The 16,015-nt window shown below is 44.7% G+C and overlaps 1 protein-coding gene across 1 annotated transcript in view; it reads left to right on the top strand.

The window, feature by feature from the left end:
• The window catches only part of FER1L5 (fer-1 like family member 5), a 94,964-nt gene that overhangs the window by 8,499 nt on the left and 70,450 nt on the right, over nt 1-16,015 (top strand). The window contains exons 4-12 of the mRNA XM_083453440.1: nt 2,032-2,140; nt 3,813-3,897; nt 4,523-4,650; nt 5,447-5,575; nt 7,568-7,630; nt 10,195-10,245; nt 11,441-11,471; nt 12,726-12,841; nt 14,875-14,998. Coding sequence (XP_083309566.1) covers nt 2,032-2,140; nt 3,813-3,897; nt 4,523-4,650; nt 5,447-5,575; nt 7,568-7,630; nt 10,195-10,245; nt 11,441-11,471; nt 12,726-12,841; nt 14,875-14,998 — 836 coding nt within the window. The remainder of the gene's footprint in view (nt 1-2,031; nt 2,141-3,812; nt 3,898-4,522; nt 4,651-5,446; nt 5,576-7,567; nt 7,631-10,194; nt 10,246-11,440; nt 11,472-12,725; nt 12,842-14,874; nt 14,999-16,015) is intronic.

The following is a 16,015-nucleotide window of genomic DNA, read 5'->3' as shown; positions in this document are numbered from 1 at the left end:
GCTAAGAACTTTTCTATTCCATCAGGCCTATACAGGCAATTCAGAGTACCTCATCTTCCACACCAGTCTACAGATGTTTGTTTTAATTTGTTTGCTTTTAACTTACTTTTAATTTTTAATTATTTTACTGGATGTTTTTAATCTGGTTCTATTGCTGTGAACTGCTGTGGTATATTTCTATGCTACAGTGGTATATAAATATGAAAGAAAGAAAGAAAGAGAGCTAAGAACCCATTCCTGAGTTCTAGTGTGTTCTCAACAGTCATCCAGCCCCGGTTTCTGTTTTGTTTCTTAACCTTGAGCACTTGTTCCGTCTCGCCTACAGGCATCAGACTGAAGCATTATTCACGATGTGCTGGTTTTCTATGTGTCTTTTGAGGGGGCGGGGTATTCAAATATGGTATATTCATCTACACATGCAAAGGTCTAGGGAGCAGTAGGGGGATTCTTTCTTTCTTTCTTTTTTCTTTCTTTTTCTTTCTTTTTCTTTCTTTCTTTTTCTTTCTTTTTTTCTTTCTTTTTTTTTTTGCTAATTGTGTAAACTGGAATGAAGATCCATCTACCTTCAGGGCAAAACTGCAGGTCACATGAAGTGTACCATCTAATGGAACTGTAGTATTTAGAGACTGCTGTGTTTTTGTTTGTTTGTTTTTGTTTCCTTTTCTTTAGCTAGCACAATAAAATCCAAAAAAAAATTAAAATACACAACTTCTATGATGGAGAGAAGAATTGGGAATGGTGCATGGGTTGGTGTATTAACCTCTCCCTCCCCTGCCAAAGTTTTTACAAATCTTGCCCTCCCCCTGCAGCTACACATTGCAACAACAGCAGCTTCCGGGCTTTTGTCAGGCATGTGGCAGAGTTCAAGCCCCTCCATGCCCACCATGGCCCCAGTTCTCATCTGGACAACTACTGAGTGGTATAGGGAAGCTTTTTAAGGTTTAATATTTTACAAGGTTTTAAATATGCTGGAAGTCACCTAGAGTGGCTGGGGCAACCCAGTCAGATGGGCAGGGTACAAATAACAAATTATAGTTATTACAATACTAAGAGAGATGTACAAAAGGGTAAACTCCATGTTTAATGTCTCAGGCACACACTGCCATCAAATTCCAGGGGATAGTGGGTGGACCTAGCCAGATGGGTGGGGTATAAATAAATTGTTGTTGTTGTTGTTTAGTCGCTTAGTCGTGTCTGACTCTTCGTGACCCCCTGGACCAGAGCACGCCAGGCACTTCTGTTCTTCCACTGTCTCCCGCAGTTTGGTCAAACTCATGCTGGTAGCTTTGAGAACACTATCCTACCATCTCGTCCTCTGTCGTCCCCTTCTCCTTGTGCCCTCCATCTTTCCCAACATCAGGGTCTTTTCCAGGGAGTCTTCTCTTCTCATGAGGTGGCCAAAGTATTGGAGCCTCAACTTCACGATCTGTCCTTCCAGGGAGCACTCAGGGCTGATTTCCTTAAGAATAGATACGTTTTATCTTCTTGCAGTCCATGGGACTCTCAAGAGTCTCCTCCAGCACCATAATTCAAATAAATAAATAAATAAATAAATAAAATAATTTATTTATAAATAATTAAATTATTTATAATTTAATTATAAATAAATAAATTATTTAAATAATTTAAATAAATAAATTATTTATTATTATTATTATTATTATTATTTAATTAACAGCTGACTCTAGCATCTTCTTGACATTGCCAGGGGAACCTGGCATGTCACAGCCGTTTACGTGTTACAAAATATTTGCATCTTTGTGGAAGGATGTGGATTTTGGTGGGCTGGGAGGTCTGACTCCTGTCTGCTTCCTCCTGACCCAACTTTGCCCAACGTGGAACCTGCCAGATGATTTGGACTACAACTCACATCAGCCGCAGGCAGCATAGGCAACATAGATGCTGTGGGGTTGTAGTCCAAAACATCTGGGGGGCACCATGTTGGGAAGGGGGTCTCCTTCTAACACACTGCTAACTTTTGCACTGGCTTTGAAGCTCTTTGACGACTTCCCCTTATATCTCCTACTCTAGGAATTTTGGCTTTGCTAGCATCGCCCTAGGAGCTGCTTCTGAAAGACCCAGAACTTTGATCAACATCAAGAACCTGGCACTGAGGGATGACAATCTGAAGCCAACTGGGGTATGCCAGGAAAGGGGAGTCTGTGTGTGAATGATGAGGGGATCTGGGTGTCCATCTGAGCGGTAGTGAGAGGCAGTGGGCCCAGGACAAGATTACATTGAGTTCCCTCTAGATCAGCCTTCCTCAACCTTCTGCCCTCTAGATGTTCCGTACTCCAGCACCTATCATCCCTGAATCGGCTATGTTGACAAGGGCTGATAGGAATTGGCTGCACATCTGGAAGACACCAAATAGGAAAATACTGCTCTAGATTCCTTGATTTTGAACAATGCCTCCCCTCTAGGGTTCCCTGCTGTGGTGTTGCTTTTCCATAATTATTTGGAAGTAGAATTAACAGGGTGCTTTTAAATAGCTTTAGAAGGGACCTTTGCTGAAGTGGACTTATTTAGAAGTTTGTAAACACTGGTCATGAAGAAGGACATGGCACTGAAAGATAGCATTAGATTGTCCAGCAATGCTCTTCCCATAACTTAAATCTTCCTATAATATTTACTCACAAGTCTATTCAGCGACAGTCCATTCCATGTTGATTTAAAATGTCCTCTTTGTAGGCCCAACTTTTTAATTGAACAGAAATGATTAAAAAGGCCGGAAAGTGCAAAATGGAAGATTTATTTAAAGGCACGGGAGTCCCAAGACACCTCAGTAGCATTTTGCCAGTCTATACAGCACAGGACAGTGCTGCAATTTCTTATTATTGCACACACACACAAACCATAAATTGGGTCTATAAAGGTAGGAGGATAATAATAATAATAATTTATTATTTGTACCACTCTGGGCGGCTTCCATAGAAACCAAAAATACACTAAAATATCACACATTAAAAACTTCCCTGAACAGGGCTGCCTTAAGATGTCTTCTGAATGTCAGGTAGTTGTTTATCGCTTTGACATCTGATGGGAGGGCATTCCACAAGGTGGATAAGTAGAATAAAAACACTGAAATGCAATTATGTGGTGATGGGATCTGCATTATCCATAAATTTAAGTGAGTGAAGGATGCCAGTCCCAGAGTAAAAGGCTAAAAGCAGCCATAGACCCAGTTGTGAAAGAGCCTCAGTGCTTGTCAGCCATCCCAGCAACTTTTCTGGCAATGGCCAAAATAGTGACAGGCCGGAGCAAGTGTGGCTGGAGAAAAAGTGCAGAAGGCAGTCTTGCAGATAAATCCACAAAATTAATAGCCCTCTAAGTAATTATAAAGGCAACCGAAACTCACAATGTGGAAGATATTTGAGGCACACCAGCAGCCTGGAAGAAATTAAGAAGAAGCTGACGTTCATCTGACGTACAGAAAATTCTCATCTGGTTGCCCTGAGAAAACCCTTCCTTACCATGAGTGAATATAGCAGCCTGCATAGATAAGCTAAAATAATTATTTCTAAAGGAAAACGTAACATTCAGAGAAGAATCCACAAATATTTCTTAGGGGGCCTGGTATCTACAGTGTGGGTGCACACTGGCTATAGCAGACATGAGAAGATAAGGATCCTTATATCCATACTGTTAAAAACTTGCCCAGTGATTTCTGCAGTTCAGGCTGTTGGTCTAGGGATGTGAGCAGGCCAGGCTGCTTTCTTTAGGTTTCAGGTGGGGTTTGCTTGGGAACCCCTTATTGTTTTCACTTTAGCTGCTTGCAAACTAATACACATTCACCTGACTCAACATTTCAGTGTACCATCACTGTGAAGATCTGCTTTTCCCCTGCAGAACCTGTAACAGATCTGCCATCAAAAAAACATGATTTCAGGAAATTTAGTAAGTATGCAGTTGGCTTGGGGACTGATGCCTACCTAGTATTGATTACCAGCCCACAAGCTTGGGTCCTCATTCCATGATGGGCCTCTAAATACTGAACCAGAGAGTTCAACTGCCAACCCTGAGAAAGTCATCATTTCTAAGATGATTTTGATGAAGCAATGAAATCTTAACACCTCATTAGCTTCCTAGGGAAATTTATATTTTCAGTCTATTTGATTTTTTTCCTACAAGGTGAGTCTATTTTGCTTGTGTTTTTATGTACAATTGCTGTGCCTTTGTATTATTATTTCTATCAATTATATTGCTCAAAGATTATATTGCTCACCTTCTTATGCCCCTTACGGGTCCCACTGACTTTGTCTGTGTTTTTCATACGTACGTCTGCACATGTCATGTGTGTGCAGCAGACTGCGCTGCAATGTAAGCAACACCACCTTCACTCCTGTGTGTTTGAACCACACATTAGCCCCAGGAGATCCCCAGAAGGAAAGATTTCTCTTCGCCTTTGATTAATTCTTGTATCATTTCAGAGATTCTGTGCATTATATTGCTTCAAATATTTAGGGGGGGAAGCTATGGAAACAATAGACGTTACAGCACTGTTATTTCTGGTCTTCACCAGTTTGCTGCCCCATCTTTGCAAAGGATTCTGAAACAGAAGACCTGGTTCCAAAGGAAACAGATACCCAAGAGGCAACGCCAATGCCCACACCCAAGAAAGTGTTGGTCGACAAGAAGCAAGTCTTTCAGGTAAGGTGGTCCAACTGCTGAGGTCAAAATGTAGGAACAATCATTGTTTTAAGACATCCTCTGCCATCCTGATGCCACCCAGTTGCAGCCATACTGGCTGGGATTAATGGGAGATCAGGTGCAACAACATCTGGATGATGACTAGTTGGCCTCCGCTGCTATAAAGTCTCCTCTTTCTATCTCAACTATTTTCCCTTGGATGTAACTCACCGGTAAAGATGTCAGAGAATTCCAACAAAAATGGAAGTGGGACCATAAATTGTCAGTGTTCACTTATTTGTCCCATATCTGGGACATAAATCAATCTAGTAAATACAATCAGTATTTGCTTTTGCTTTCAGTCCACCAATGATACATCATTGATTACGTTTCTTCCCCATTTGCACTACATATCCTTTGCATCAGAATGAATAGGGTGTAATAATGTAGTGACAATGCAATTCAGTTAATTAATTATGTAGATTACATTTGTTATGTAATTTCACTGCAGTGGATAGTGAGAGAAGTAATGCAGGCATGGGCAGAAGATGAACTGCAGTGGAACAGTGGAGCGTGTGACATATACGTGGCGAACCAGAAAATGCTGCCTTCTTCCATTCCTACCCACTGGCTTACATCCTGGAGTCTGAGCTCCACTATCCCTTGTCACCTCCACCTCTTTGTTCTCTTATTTTGGCCCTTTCACCAAGCATGTCTCCATTCTGGGTGTTGCTCACCTGCCTGTTGGCCATAGACTATGACAACAGATCACAGATGCTTTCAGAGTGTGGCCAACATGTTGTCTCTCTCATTCTAGGTGCGAGTTGGAATAATAGAGTGCCGGCAGCTGCAAGAAAACAACATCAAGCCGGTGGTCAAAGTCTCTATTGGGGATTACGTGTTCAGGACGAGAATTAAATTTGGGATCAGCCCCTACTACAATGAGGTTGGTATTCTGTGAGCTTTCGGGTGGTATGCACAAACAGTGTCCTTGGCTGACAGGGGCTTTCCTGTCTGGGGCTCAAATGAAAAAGTCATTGTACAGTAGCAGGATCTTAGGACTTGAAGGTGCTGGCTTGCTAAGAGGAAGAGATGCTGTATTTGGAAAGGCACTATGAACCACCTGCTTTCTAGAAGGAACACACTGTGAGGCTGTTTGCAGTCATTTCTGCAATGTTGGGGAACCTGCGGTCCTCAAGACGTTGCTGGACTCTGTCCCTCGTTAGCCCAAACCAGCATGGTCTGTGCTCAGAGATGATGGGAGATGTAATCCAACAACATCTGGGGGACAACATGTTTGCTACCCCTGCTGTAGAGAGTAAGAGGAACAGCTTTCCTCCTATCTACAATCCAGCAGCAATAGCTCAATAACTATACAAATCGAGTGGAGGAAGCCAGTTGGGCAGAGGAAAGCTACTTTCCTGGTCCAATATAAGTAAATGGTGTTACTGTCCAGACCATAGTCAACTGCAATCCAAAGAAAATGAAAGAGAGCCTATAGCTCATTGGTAAAGCAACAAAGGAAGTGATCACCTTATCAAGTCAGCCCATTGGTCCACCTAGCTCAGTAATGTCAACACTGACTGGCAGCAGCTCTCCAATCTTTCCCATCCATACGTAGATATGCCAGGGATTGAACCTGGGGTTTTTTTGCACTCATAGCATTATCTGTCACTGAGCTTAGGTATAAAATAATAATAATAACAATAATAACAATAATAATAATAATAATAATTATACTCTGGGTGGCTTCAAACACACATTTAAAATAAATAAATAATAAAACATCAAACATTAATATTAACAACCTGTTCATGCAGATATCAGATCCAAACTGGCATGTTCAGTTAAACAGTTTCCCCCCTCCTCCATTTAAATAACAGACAGGAAAAACCCTTTCTTGCCTGGGATAGTTTGGTTCAGCATAAGGCAACTACATTTGTCCACAATGATTAGATATAATTGGTAGACTAACCAATTAACCTTTAGTCACTCAAGCAGTTGGGACCAGTTGGAACTGGTGAAAAATAAACTATCTTGGGACATGAGAGTTAAATGCTCACACCTTTGCTTTTGGGGACTGTTTTGATTCATCCTGTTCTCACAGTGGCGAACGAGGGAGCAGAACTTGAGCACAAGAGTAGCACTCTCCCCTCCCATGGTTTCCAGCAAGTGGCATTTTGAAGCCCTGCTGCCTACAGCTGTGAAGGTGGAATAAAGCCATCATGACTCGGAGCCATTGACAGCCCTCTCCTCCTCCATGGATTTTTCTAATTCTCTTTTAAAGCCATCCAAGCTGGTGGCCATCACTGCCTCCTGGAAAGCAAGCTCCATGGCTTGACTGAACACAGCATCTCCTTCTAACAATATTCTATTTTCTTTATCAGCACGTAAGACAACTGTTTTGGAGGGGATTCAACAACATGCATGATGGTGGTATCATCTTTATGGTCCTCTTTTGCACCTGCTGAAGACAAGTCTATTCACCCAGACCTTTTAAATGACATACATTTTACCTCTGGGCCACTCTATTTATGATTGAGTTTTAAATTATGCTTCTGTGTTTTGCTTTTTTTGTTTTGGTTTGCTTCCTGTGAGTACCCAGAGAACTCCTGTTATAGTATAGCTGCATAAAAGTAGAAACTATGCATGAATGATTACTCAGGTGGAAAGCCCTTTAATGGGTTTGAAGCTGTAACAAGGACTTTTCAATATTGCCTCTGCTGCAAGGTTGTCATCTTACTGCAGCCATAGGCAACCTCGGCCCGCCAGATATTTTGGGACTACAATTCCCATTATCCCTGACCACTAGTCCTGTTACCTAGGGATCATGGGAGTTGTAGTCCCAAAACATCTGGTGGGCCGAGCTTGCCTATGCCTGTCTTACTGCAACCTAGGTACCTCTCTTCTTCATTCACATTTGTTTGATTTTCCTTAGACATTCGTTCAGAATTTTGATGAGAGACCTATGGAACTATTCGAGCAGTTCATTGACATCCAGGTGAGAGAGCGACATCTGGTCCTTCCTTTTCAACAGAATCCCATGTCCTCAAGAGCAGCCCGTATGGTGCTCTCCAAAGGCTGGCAGGCTCCAGCTCCTAGCAGCCCCCAAAGTCTGGCATGATAGGAGTTGGATTCCAGCAACCTCTGGAGGACAAAAGGTTAGACACGTCTTGTGATTGCATTACCTTGTGATTCTTGTAAAGAAGCAGCAAATTGGGTTGTCGGCAACTGGGGCCACATTAGCACCATTAATTTGAAGCACTATCGTGTCACTTTAAACAGCCCCAAAGAATGCTGGGAGCTGTAGTTTGCTAAGGACACCGAGAGTTATTGGGAGACTCCTGTTCCCCTCACAAAGCTACCATTCCCAGAGTACTTTAACAATCAATCCCTCTTCACAGGGAACTCTGAGAATTGTAGCTCTGGCAGGCTTCATTCGGACTCAGGGCTGATAACCTGGGGAGCAGAACTGGCAATTTTGTAAAGGAAGAAGCAGACCAGATGTAAACTGACTTCTAGTCCGGAATCTTCAGAGAGTCTTAGTGGAACAAGGAGGCAGAAGGAGCTGTAGCAGAAACTGAGGAGTGGATACAAGAACAAACACAGAGATTCCCAAGCATATAGGAACAAGGCCATCCCACCACCGTGTTGGGATACTGCCAGGGAGACAAAGTCCATCATAACTCCACGTTGTCTCCGGACGTCCATTGATCTCCCGTAGACACGCAGTATCAGCAATTAGCGACATGAGCTCCAGAAATAGCTTGCCACATTCCAGAACTGATGCACGCTCTATCAGCAGATAATGCACAGCGAAGGATAGCATTATTTAGAAGTTTATTCAGCGTTGATCAGAACAAAGAAAAACATGACTGCCTGCTTGAGAGTTCCGGCAGAGAGAGAGAGAAACGAAAGCAAAGACACAACATAAACATCCTGTGAAAACAGGAAATACGCAGACTCTGACACAAAAAGCCTGCTCCCTTTTAAGGTGGAACGGAAATATCCTAACACACTGTCCCCAGCAAGTAGCTAGAACCTTGTCCTCAATCCACATCCTCAGCTAAACACTGCAAGGTCCCAGGGTCGTTCATCGCAGCTCCAAGGAACCTGGCCAGGTGAGAGGTTGCATGAGCTGCTTCTGAGACGTTGCATGCCCATGGGCTGTGGGCACTCTTTGCCACTCCCCAGCCACGCTTCCTTCTCACAAGAGGTCAAAACACCTAAAAGGCCACAAATGACTGTTAAGCAACTAGGTTGTTCCACTCAGAGTAGACCCATTGGAATTCCTTCACTTGTTAGGCCATATTCGCACCATACATTTAAAGCGCTACAATACCACTTTAAACAGTCCTGACTTTCCCCAAAGGATTCTGGGAGCTGTACTTTACTAAGGGTGCTATTAAGGAGGCCCCTCTCCCCTTCACAGAGCTATAATTCCCAGATTTCCCTGTGAAGAGGGATTGTTAAACCACTGTAGGAACCGTAGCTTTAGGAGGGGAATGGGGGTCTCCTAACAACTCCTGGCACTCTTAACAAACTACAGCTCCCAGAATCCTTTGGGGGAAGCCAGGACTGTTTAAAGTGGTATCATAGCATTTTATGATGTGGATGTGGGCTGAGAGAGCTAACAGAGCAAAAGGAGGAGACACCCATTCCTGGGACTGAGGCCTAAGAAGAAGCCATCAGGCAGGGGAACCAGAAATAAGGATAGAAAACCAACACACTATTGCCCAGGTGAAGTCCAAGCTTGACCCTGACACTTTTTGTTAGCTCTTTCAAGTCAGGAACATAGGAAGTTGTCTTGTATCAAATCAGGCTGCTGGTGTATTTGTTATACACTGGCTGGCAGCAGCTCTCCAGGGTTTCAAACAGATGTCTTTCTCATCTTTACCTGGAGTTTCCTGAACCTGGGACTTTCAGCAGGCAAAGCAGGTAGTCTCCCTCTGAACTGTGGCCCTTTCCCCGCCTAGCCTGACGGTAGGCAAGTGTGGTGTGTACACCAGAAGAAGTGGTGTGGGCTGGTGGCTCTTGAGTCGCCTTCCTCCAGCTCCCATTGATTATGTTTTCCATTCTTCCACACCCTCTGCGCAGACAGTGTGTTGTTCCTGGGTTGCCTGCTTTGCATTCTTGGCATAACCCTGAAAATGTTTCAGCCCTCCAGCAGGAGGCTAAAACAAATATATAGTACACCCGATGCCTGAGCCAAAATTCCAGCTACTTCTGTAAAGTTGTGGCCATTTTTAATCCAGATTGTTGTCTGGTTGAGTTTATTTTATCACTCCTTATTTTAGTCACTGCCTGGGGGAGAGTGGAGTTGCGACTGAGGCCACAATTGCCTCTTACTCAGACCAGACACAACCAATGTGGTGGGGGCCCCTCCACATATAGTATTTTGGAGTTCAGCTCCCATCAGCTGAATTGCATGGCAATTTCAGTGATCAAGGATGATGGAAATTGTAGTCCTCAACATCTGGAGGCACTGCATTGCCAACCCCTATACTAGACAGACAAGGCAGCTTTGTGGGAGGGGAGGGGAATTTATGTGTGTTTCTTTTTTAGGTGCTGAACTCCAAGGCAATACGGGCCGATTCCCTCATTGGGGTCTTCAGGGTGAGCAGATGCAATTTTGGCTGATATCTACAGAGAGGCAGAAATCAAGAGGTGCCTCCCTGCTGCTGATGCTCAGTGGGCCTGAACTCAGGACTGGGCCTTGAGCTGCTCTGGGCTGGCCCCCGAGACAAGGGAAAGAGTCTTTTTTAGAAGTTCTGATCTCTCAGCCAAGCTTTTGACATGCATTCATTGTTTGTTGTTTTACCACTGGTAGCACTCAACATCTGGCAACATCCAACACTTAAACAGGCTCTATTTATGGCAGCTAATTGCATTAGCGCAACAACTACTAAATGCAATGTTATATTAGGGTATAGTTTGCCTATAAAGGCATACATCAGTGAAAATCCCATACAAAAATGCATTACCATAGGGGAGAGTGCTTGCAAGCATGTCTATATTTGTCAAAACTGCATTTAAGAATTAGGGGAAATTCACACTAAGGAAACCAAATTGCTGCAGAAATGTGAAGAACTGAATTTAAGATTGGAAAAAGGAGAAACTTAGAAAACCAGAATTTGTAAATCCCTAGTCCCAGCTCATACCTTGGGTTGGTTTCCTTGGAGTGAAGGCCATGGAAGGCTGATGGTGATTTCTGTGGTAGAAGGTTTATAAACACAGGCTGAGCATGTTCTGGAAGGTTTACAGCATTAATCTTCCAGCTGATTATCTCTTCCTCCTACTTTAGGTTCCTGGGGTGGGTCACCAAAGCCATAGCTTGGGATTCTTGCAGAGAGCAAGTCAGGCCTCTGTGTCTCTTCTGCAGCTCCAGCCCCCAGATGGCCATTCTCCTGTGTCCTTTTCCACACAGAGATATCTTGAAGACATCCCCTTTATCCAGGGAGATGGAGGGAGACACACCCTCTTCCGCTGACCACCCAGAAGAGCCTCCAGAGATTTAGAGTTTCTGTGACAACACATTAGCATACATTACAATACAGATACTTAATAGACCTGCCTATGCTATTTCCTTAAAAAAGAAGCATTTGACCATTTTAGCAATCTCCCCTATTCCTGTGGAACCCCGTTTTAGTTATAAAATCACAGGATTGGAAGGGAACCCCACCTCCCGCAAAAAGGAAAAACCACCACAAACTCTTTGCAATATTCTGAATTGCCCTGAAATTTTCCCACAGCTCCATTTTTCCTTTCCTTGACAATTCCTGTAACTCCTTTTGTTTTTCTCTCTCTGCAGATTGAGATCGGGCTTGTGTATGAATCTCCAGGTACTTTTGTCTCGAGCCAGTGGCGAGTTTGAGGGCTCTTGGGAGGCAGGGTGTCCAAGACCCTCCAGCCACTGCTCCCTTCCTCCGCCCTCCATTGGGCTTCGTGCTCCATCCTCACATCACAAGCTCCATGGATGTTTTTGGTGTCAGGTCCTGTTAATTGTCCTACTGGTTGTTTTGTGCTAATATGCTTTTTATATTGTAGTGCATTATATTTGTATTACATATTACAGCTGTTGTGCTACTACTATATTTAAATTGCCTATTTTCTATGCATATTTGTGGGAAATGAAATGTAAACCGGCTATTGTAGGACATGGGATGGTATTACTACGCTATAGAGCCGGTCAGATTTGAGTATATGGTGATGGCAATTGAAGGCAATTGAGAGTGAGAGCTAGTGAGGCAATGTAAGCAATCAGATTAACCTTTTCACAAGGAGTGCCTAAAAGAATTGGAAAAGGAAGCCCTCATCAACAGGGCCAAAACCATTCATGGAAACCTGTGAAAAGTTTCAGCTCAGATCTCAGATTTAGGGCTTGACAGCTTATATTACCTACAGAGTAAGGAAAGAGGGACTCTGACCAGGTCACACAGTTTTATATTGACATTTGACAGAAAGGAAGCATCCTTGTGATACTGTTACTCATAGCAACTCCCCTGCGAGGACTTTTTAGTTAAGAGAAAAGGTGAGCAAGAGGTGAGATGACAGAGGTGTCTAAAATGATGCCTGGCCTGGAGAAAGTGGACAGAGAAACGTTTTTCTCCCTCTCTCATAACACCTGAACTCATGAACAATCAATGATGTTGGAAGATTCAGGACAGATAAAAGAAAGCCCTTCTTCACAAAGCAGTTAAACAATGAAAATATTGAACTGTGGAACTCACTCCCGCAGGAGGCAGTGATGGCCGCCATTGAGGATGGCTTTAAAAAAGGATGCGGCAAATCCATGGAGGAAAAGGCTGTCCTTGGCAATCAATGGCTGCTGGCCATGATGACTATGCTCTGCCTCCATGGCTGGGGGCAGCAAGGCCTCTGAAGACCAGCTGCTGGAAACCCCGGGGGAGAGAGGGCTCTTGGGCTCGGGTCCTGCTTGCAGGTTCCCCACAGGGATCTGGCAGGCCCTGGTGAGAACAGGATTCTGGCCAAGCCTGATCCAGCAGGATCTTCTAATGTTTTTAAAATGAATGTCTATCCACAATTAGATGGCACTTCTGGATGGTGTGAATGTTGGCTCTTGTTCTTTTCCCTAGGTCATGCTCTGATGGGCAAATGGCTGAGCCTCTATGACCCAGATAATCTCAATGCCGGACTAAGGGGCTATGTGAAAGTTAACCTCTGTGTCCTTGGAGCTGGAGATCAAGCGCCGGTAAAAATCTTTACATTACAACATCTTCACCACCTCAACAGAGGCTTGTCACGGGCATTCAAGTTCATGTGATGCCATTGGCAGCTATTAAAATGATGGGGTGCCTTGTTTGGATAATGGAATAAAGCATCATTTTTCAAGACTGGTAGGTCAGACGCCCACTTGCTAAACAGTTTAGTAGAGCAGGACAGGCTGACTAGAAAAGCAGAACTCTTGGTGGCCTTGTACCAGCAGCCTAAATAGGAAGAACTTGGGATTTTAGCAGCAACATTCTTAAGAAGATAAATATTATCTATACCTGGGTCCTGCTACAGGATGCCAACAGCAGCTCAGTTGATAGCTCAGTTAGTTAGAGTGTGGTGTTGAGAACATCAAGGTTGCGGGCTCAGTAAGGGACAGCTGCATATTCCTGAACTAGATGATCCTCAGGATCCGTTCCAACTATGATCCCATGATTCTACTATGTGGGGTGCCCACCCAAATTCCTATGCCAGACTGGGATGGTGGATATGGAGTGTTAGACTTATTCCTGTGGGGAACAAGGTTCAAACTCCTATTTTGCCCTGAAGCTCAGTGGGTGAATGGGGTCCAGTTGCTCCATCTTGACCTTGCCACCTGTCTCGATTTGCACCTGCCCCTACATTAAGAACCTCACAGGAAAGCTGCTTGGGGTTCCCCCACTATCTAAAGGGCCTTTTGGGTAGTAGCACTCCAGCCATGGAACACCCTCCCCAGAGAAGTTTGCCTGAAGCCTGTCTTTTGCTTTTTGTTGCTTTTCCTTCTCTCACCTTTTGCAGATAATTTTAATTGCTCTTGCAATTCTGTGGTCTTTATAGAATCATAGAATCATAGAATTGGAAGAGACCACAAGGGCCATCGAGTCCAACCCCCTGCCAAGCAGGAAACACCATCAGAGCAGTCTTTAGCTTTATTTAAGTTTTGTCTGTGCCTATATTTGAATTGTTGCAAACTTTTCCAGGGACATGAACAAGCAGCGGAAAAAGACCTATAATTAATTCATTACCTTACCTCGTAAGGTTGTTTTGAGAACATAACCATGAATTCTACTCTGAGTCCCTGGCCAAATGGAAAAGGCCCACCTTACACCATTGCCTGCCCCCATGTGGCCCTCCTGTGTGGCTCACCACAGGGAGAAGCTACAGGACAGCAGGTCCCATATGCCAGATCTACTGTTTTCTTGGGAGACGGCATGCCTGTTAAACTGGGTTGAGTTTTTCCACAGCTTTCCTTGCAAAACTGTGGGCTGGTTCCAACACTGCATTTGTCCCTGCTACAGTGTTTGTCCTCCTTTTGCAGCTGCCACTGAAATGAACACAGAAAGTGCCCTGTTTGAATCTGAAACTCCCTCCGTGTTCTGTAGGGATGGTCTGTGGCAGCTTTCACCCACCTAGGGCCCTCCCTATATTTGAGACTGAAAAAGGATTATGGGGAAGGGAGCTCCCTGACAGAGCACCTGCTTTGCTTGCAGGAAGTCCTGCCCCTCCCCCACCCCCCGGCAGGGAATGTCTCCCATCCAAAGTCTTGGGAGCCGTTGCTGGTCAGTGTGGCCAGGTAGGCCAATGGCCTGATCCATGATAGGGCAGCTTCCTGTTAGACTTATTCCTGTGGGGAACAAGGTTCAAACTCCTATTTTGCCCTGAAGCTCAGTGGGTGAATGGGGTCCAGTTGCTCCATCTTGACCTTGCCACCTGTCTCGATTTGCACCTGCCCCTACATTAAGAACCTCACAGGAAAGCTGCTTGGGGTTCCCCCACTATCTAAAGGGCCTTTTGGGTAGTAGCACTCCAGCCATGGAACACCCTCCCCAGAGAAGTTTGCCTGAAGCCTGTCTTTTGCTTTTTGTTGCTTTTCCTTCTCTCACCTTTTGCAGATAATTTGCTGCACATCCATCCCTACTAGCACAGCTGGGGCAGGCTGTGGCTGATGGGGGTTGTGAGCCAAAAACATCTAGAGAGCCACCAGCCACCAGCATCTGGGTCACAGGTTTATGTTGCGCCTTTCTCTTCTCCAAGGATGCAGCCCATTTGCCAGACAGTGGTGATTTGGAGGCCAACCTCCTGCAGGCAGCAGTAATGCCAGCAGTACGCAGAGCCATGCTCCAGCTCTTTGTTTACCGAGCAGAAGATTTGTCTCCAAGTGAGTTTGCCCTCTCTCTCTCTCCACACACACACACACACACACACACAATATTACTTCTGTTTGGCCAGTGCTTTCTAGGCACAAGTTCAAGAAGTTTTTTGTTTACCCATCTGCTTTTCCCAGAAAACTCACTGTTTACTGCTAAATCAGAAGAAACCCCAATCGGGTTTTTGAGTATGGGTGTTTGTTCTGATTCAGCAGTAAACAATGGACAAAGGAAAAACCTCTTGGTGACTCTGCATCCCTGTACCACACTCATAAAGTGCCCTCTTTGTCACAGTGGGGTGGCAGGGCGAAACCAAGATAGGGACAATGGCCCCTTTCTCTTTTTTGTCTTTTTCTATAGAGAGACTGGTTTTATTTTGCAAATTGCAGCACAATTTATTTATTTTTTAAAGTTACAGATCTCATATAGACCGAAGTGATAACCATTAAGATCAGTAGATGTAGCTTGGTCCCTTGGTTTCCTCGTATCATGTGTTAATCTTTGCATGATGAGAGTGAGATGTCAAACACACTTATACCAATTTGCAATCAAAAATTCAGAGGATGTTTTCCAGCCTCCATCTGTTGTTCAGGCTGCCACCAAGAGGAAATTAATAAGGTATTTGTGGAGGAGGTTTCCCGCAGCAGAGGAAACCGCTTGGGTGCCTGGAGCGGTGCGCCCAGGGGCAGCGTGAGCCGCCCATAGGAGCGGGGTGAGGGCAAGGCCTTCAGAGTCTGCCTGCCTCCTCCCACTCAGCCACCCTGCAGCTGGGGAGGGGGCAGCGGATGGACTGTTTCGGCAGTGTGGAGCCTCTACGCACCCAAGCACCATGTCTCTCCCAGGAGAGACGAGTGGCTTGGGCGCACTGCAAGCCCTGCGGTGAGTGCCGCCCAGCATTTTGTCACCCCTCTTGGTGGGGACACCCGAGGCGGCTCGCACCTACCGCACCCCCTTCCTCCGCCCTTAGGAGGTTTGGACCAGTAAAAATAGACAAGAGCTTAAGGGGCAGCTTCTGGGAGGGTCTCTCC

This window comes from Podarcis tiliguerta (assembly GCF_965153285.1).
Source record: "Podarcis tiliguerta genome assembly, chromosome: 8".
In the NCBI taxonomy this organism is placed as follows: Eukaryota; Metazoa; Chordata; class Lepidosauria; order Squamata; family Lacertidae; genus Podarcis; species Podarcis tiliguerta.
Note: the sequence above shows the minus strand (reverse complement) of the source record. Positions and strands in the feature narration are given on the sequence as shown.